The 3,714-nt window shown below is 45.0% G+C and overlaps 1 protein-coding gene across 2 annotated transcripts in view; it reads left to right on the plus strand.

The window, feature by feature from the left end:
- The first annotated feature begins 1,239 nt into the window (after positions 1 to 1,239).
- The window catches only part of mpz (myelin protein zero), a 14,215-nt gene continuing 11,740 nt past the window's right edge, over positions 1,240 to 3,714 (plus strand). For both annotated transcript variants that reach the window (XM_023424463.2, XM_023424462.2), the window contains exons 1-2: positions 1,240 to 1,467; positions 2,903 to 3,069. In XM_023424463.2, the coding sequence (XP_023280231.1) occupies positions 1,422 to 1,467; positions 2,903 to 3,069 (213 nt within the window). In that variant the 5' untranslated portion in view covers positions 1,240 to 1,421. The remainder of the gene's footprint in view (positions 1,468 to 2,902; positions 3,070 to 3,714) is intronic.

The following is a 3,714-nucleotide window of genomic DNA, read 5'->3' on the forward strand; positions in this document are numbered from 1 at the left end:
ATGGCTCACACTTCATCGTTGAGTATAAGTGAATCCAGCCTGTGTGTTTGCTGAAGCTGGAGGAGTACCGCAGACCATTAATTTGTGCATGTATTCACTATTACAATGCCGGCGGCTAAATGAATGCATATTTATGACGTGTGACAAAATGATGGAATGAGGCCTGCAGAAATTAGGCTTTTGCAGAAATTCCACTCCGGCGTGTCCGCTCATTCACACTGCTGCCTCTCTTGCTCGTTTTCTCTCCCCCCCTGCATTTGCCTCTGTATCTGCTGCTGTCTTGCTCTCACGTCTGTGCGTCTTGTCTTGCCCTGTCCTCATATCAACCCATCTATATATAGCAGGTCTCTCCCCACACTCTCGCTGTCTCTGTTACTGGAAAGGCGAGGAGTGGGCGCTGCACTTTGAATACACAGCTTTGTCCAAGGCAGGAGGAGAAAAGAAAGGGAGAGGCCGGAGAGGAAGAAAGCGCCATTGACAGACGGGCAAACACCAGTCAGCCCCTGTCCCCCCCTCTCTCCATTGTCTCTAAGTGCTAGACGTCAGCAAATGACAAGAATCTGAAGAGAGGGAGGACAGAGAGAGAGAGAGAGTGCGAAGAGTCGCGGCTTTGTTTGGGCGGCTGGCCTCAGACCCGTTGAAAGTGCAGGCAGAGGAGAAAGAGGGGATGGGGATGGTGGAGAGAGCACTGGGCTGACCTCGCTGCAGGATCCCCTACGTCCCCCCCCCCCCATCCCCCTCACTGTAAACAGACACAGGCCGAGCAACTTCCCACCATTCCCCATGTAATATTTACATATGAGCAGTCATCACGTAGGGAGCGACTGCAGATGGTCATGAGTCCCTGTCACACAGCCCTCGCTCGTGCCTACATGCTAAGTGCTGATTAGCACTCCCTCTCAACTCAATCACATCATGGTGAGGGTGTAATCCAACACATTACATTCATCATGGCGTAATGCTGCTCAGAGTTTGCAAATTCGCCCCAAGTTGCCCATTGTTTACCCAATTAATTCACCAGCTACTGTACAGCGCAGGTGCCCCTTGCCTGCGTTTTTCCTCCACTTCAAAAGATAATGTGTGTAATTTGTTTCAATGAGGGATGAAATGGCAGGAAGGGTGGAGGTGGGGATGGAGAGGGGTGAGAGGGAGGGGGGTATGTGTGGAGAGGAGGAATGGGCCGGGCCGGGCCTTGGCGAGGGGTGTGGTTGGGTATAAACCAGGGGACAGTAGGTTTTCTGTTGTTGTCTTGTTTTGAAGCCCTCTGCCCTGGCATCCTGCACCCCTCTTCTCTCTTTTTCTCTCTTTCTTTCTTTCTCCTCCTTCCACTCGCACTCCCTCCAGAGTGGGACTCTTCCTCGACAGACTCCTGTCAGGTCTGCGGCATCAGTCTTTTGGGAGCTCCGTAGAAGCCTGAAACCATGCTGACGTTTTTGGCGCTGGCGTCGGTCGTCCTCCTGGGAATAGGTAAAAAAAAAAAAAAATTAATTAATTAAAATTCCAAAATATTCTTTTAACTTTTATTTTATTTTTGATGAAGTGTTAAAGAAGCCCACACTGAATTTCATTTGTTGAAAGTGTAGACTTAGAAATAATTTTTCCAGAGATGGTGGAGGTTAAAGGTTAAATGAGGATGAAGAGGAGGAGCTTTTTCTGTTTTCCTCTTCAATGTTTACCTGAAAATTAATGAAGTTGATGTTAATAAAAAGGATCAGTAGGTTAAGTAGTGAATTTCACTGATATGTAACATTTCCTTTACACTGGATTAATACTAAACTAAAGCATTTAAATTGATGTCATGGTCTTTGCTGTTTTGATTTCATCCAAATTTGCCATTAGGACACCTGTGGAGAATATAGTTCCTTTTCAGATGCTGTGTGTCCCAGCTGTGTCCATCTGTGCTCCTCTTCTAAAGCAGGTGTCTCCAATCTTTAGTTTAACAGCACTACTATTATGACTTTTAAACCGAGGGCTGGCAGAGTTTTTACTCTCGAGCAGATGCAGTAGCTTTGCCTTTTCCAATCCTGTCAGATATTTGCAGTTTTCTGTCTGAATTTTAATTAAAAATGCCAAGCGTGATTTCATTGACACGTTTTGCAGTGGCTGCACAAACGCCAATCGCTCAAGGACGCGTGCAGTGAAAGCTGTGAACTTTACACTCTGGGTGGCAACAGAGGCAAAAAAAAAAGAAAAAAAACTCATGAACACTTAGGACATAAGTGTTAATGTAGTTGAGAATACTGTGAGTCATGATCTGTTCACATGCTTCAAGTTCTACTGAACGATACAAAAAAATTGCGTTGTGGCTAATGTTAGAGTGGCAGGTGTGTGCAGCTCCCGGGGGCTTTGGTGGGTTGTTTGAGATGCTGAGTGCATTTTCTATGGAAGTAAAATATTGATTTTGCAGCCAAAACCAAATTAACATTGATCATTTAATATTATTTAAGCATAAACAGTGCGCATGATTAAGCCAACATAATCCATATTAATGGAGAAAATGATGTTCCCCTTTGACTTTTAGAGACTAGCACCAATATTCCAGTAATAAACCAAATATTTTCTGAGTGCATGTCTGAATCAATAGTGGATCTGACACCACTAAATGTGCAGTTTAACATGTGTGTCTGGGTGCATATCTAAGTATTTGGGATTTGTTTTATGGATTTCAAGGAGAAAACTAATGAATGGTGTGCTGCTTTGTATATCTCCTGATTACAGAAGGGATTGAAAAATATTCAGGAATGTGGTGATTTAAGGAAAAATGCAAGTCGTTACATGCGTTCACAGCAAAATCGTAAAACAAGTGTTTGTGTATTTGCATTTTTGCAGTTAATTTTCTACAGTAGAAGGTGGGTGTTATTAACTGCATTAACTCCATCCACCTGATTTGTGTCTCCCCCAGTGCCTGAGCAGTCCCAGGCCATAGTGATTTACACCGGCTGGGAGCGCCACGCCCTGGTGGGCTCCGACATCCGACTGTCCTGTTCCTTTTTCTCCTGGCGCTGGACCTCGGAGGACGTCACCTTCTCCTGGACGTACAGGCCCGATGGCTCCCGGGACAGCATTTCTGTAACATACACACTCTCACACGCACAAACTATACACTAACATCTGAGCATGCCATCACAGTGAAAAGAAAATATGCTGTCCAACTTCCATATAGTCGGCTGTCACATTCATGAAACCTGTAAAAAAGGGTTAGGGTTAGCTGCACTTGATGAAACTGTCATGGAACAATCTTGACGCAAGTGCTACAAAAAAAAAGTTTTAGCATCTTTCAGCTTTTTTTTGCTGCTTTGATTCACTCTGATCATCCTCATCAAGATCAGGCAGCTGTTTCTATGAAAAAGCTCTGATGAACCCGCTGCACACTACCTGCTCAGCACCGAACAGCAGTCACAGTTAATGACTCGCTGTTGAACACGGTGACGCGTTTAGCAGCTGAAGAGCTGAGGAGATATTTGGCATAAGTCTTTAAGTTGGAGTCACAGCAGCGGAGCAACTCCTCCCCTCTTCTCCTTCAATGAAATCCTGATTTTGTGTACCCTCAACTTGAAGCTTGAATCTTTTTACACATTCAAGGAGCCGCACATAAATATTTTAGAAGACAACACAACAACATCCTTTACAGCGACAGAAGTGTAGACTTGCCAGCAACGGCTTTGTTTGCTGCCAAAAGACTTTTTTGTTTCTGCCGTCTCCGCCCCCCCCCCC

This window comes from Seriola lalandi, unplaced genomic scaffold (assembly GCF_002814215.2).
Source record: "Seriola lalandi dorsalis isolate HSWRI2012SDOR001 ecotype SW California unplaced genomic scaffold, Sedor1 jcf7180002054736, whole genome shotgun sequence".
NCBI lineage: Eukaryota > Metazoa > Chordata > Actinopteri > Carangiformes > Carangidae > Seriola > Seriola lalandi.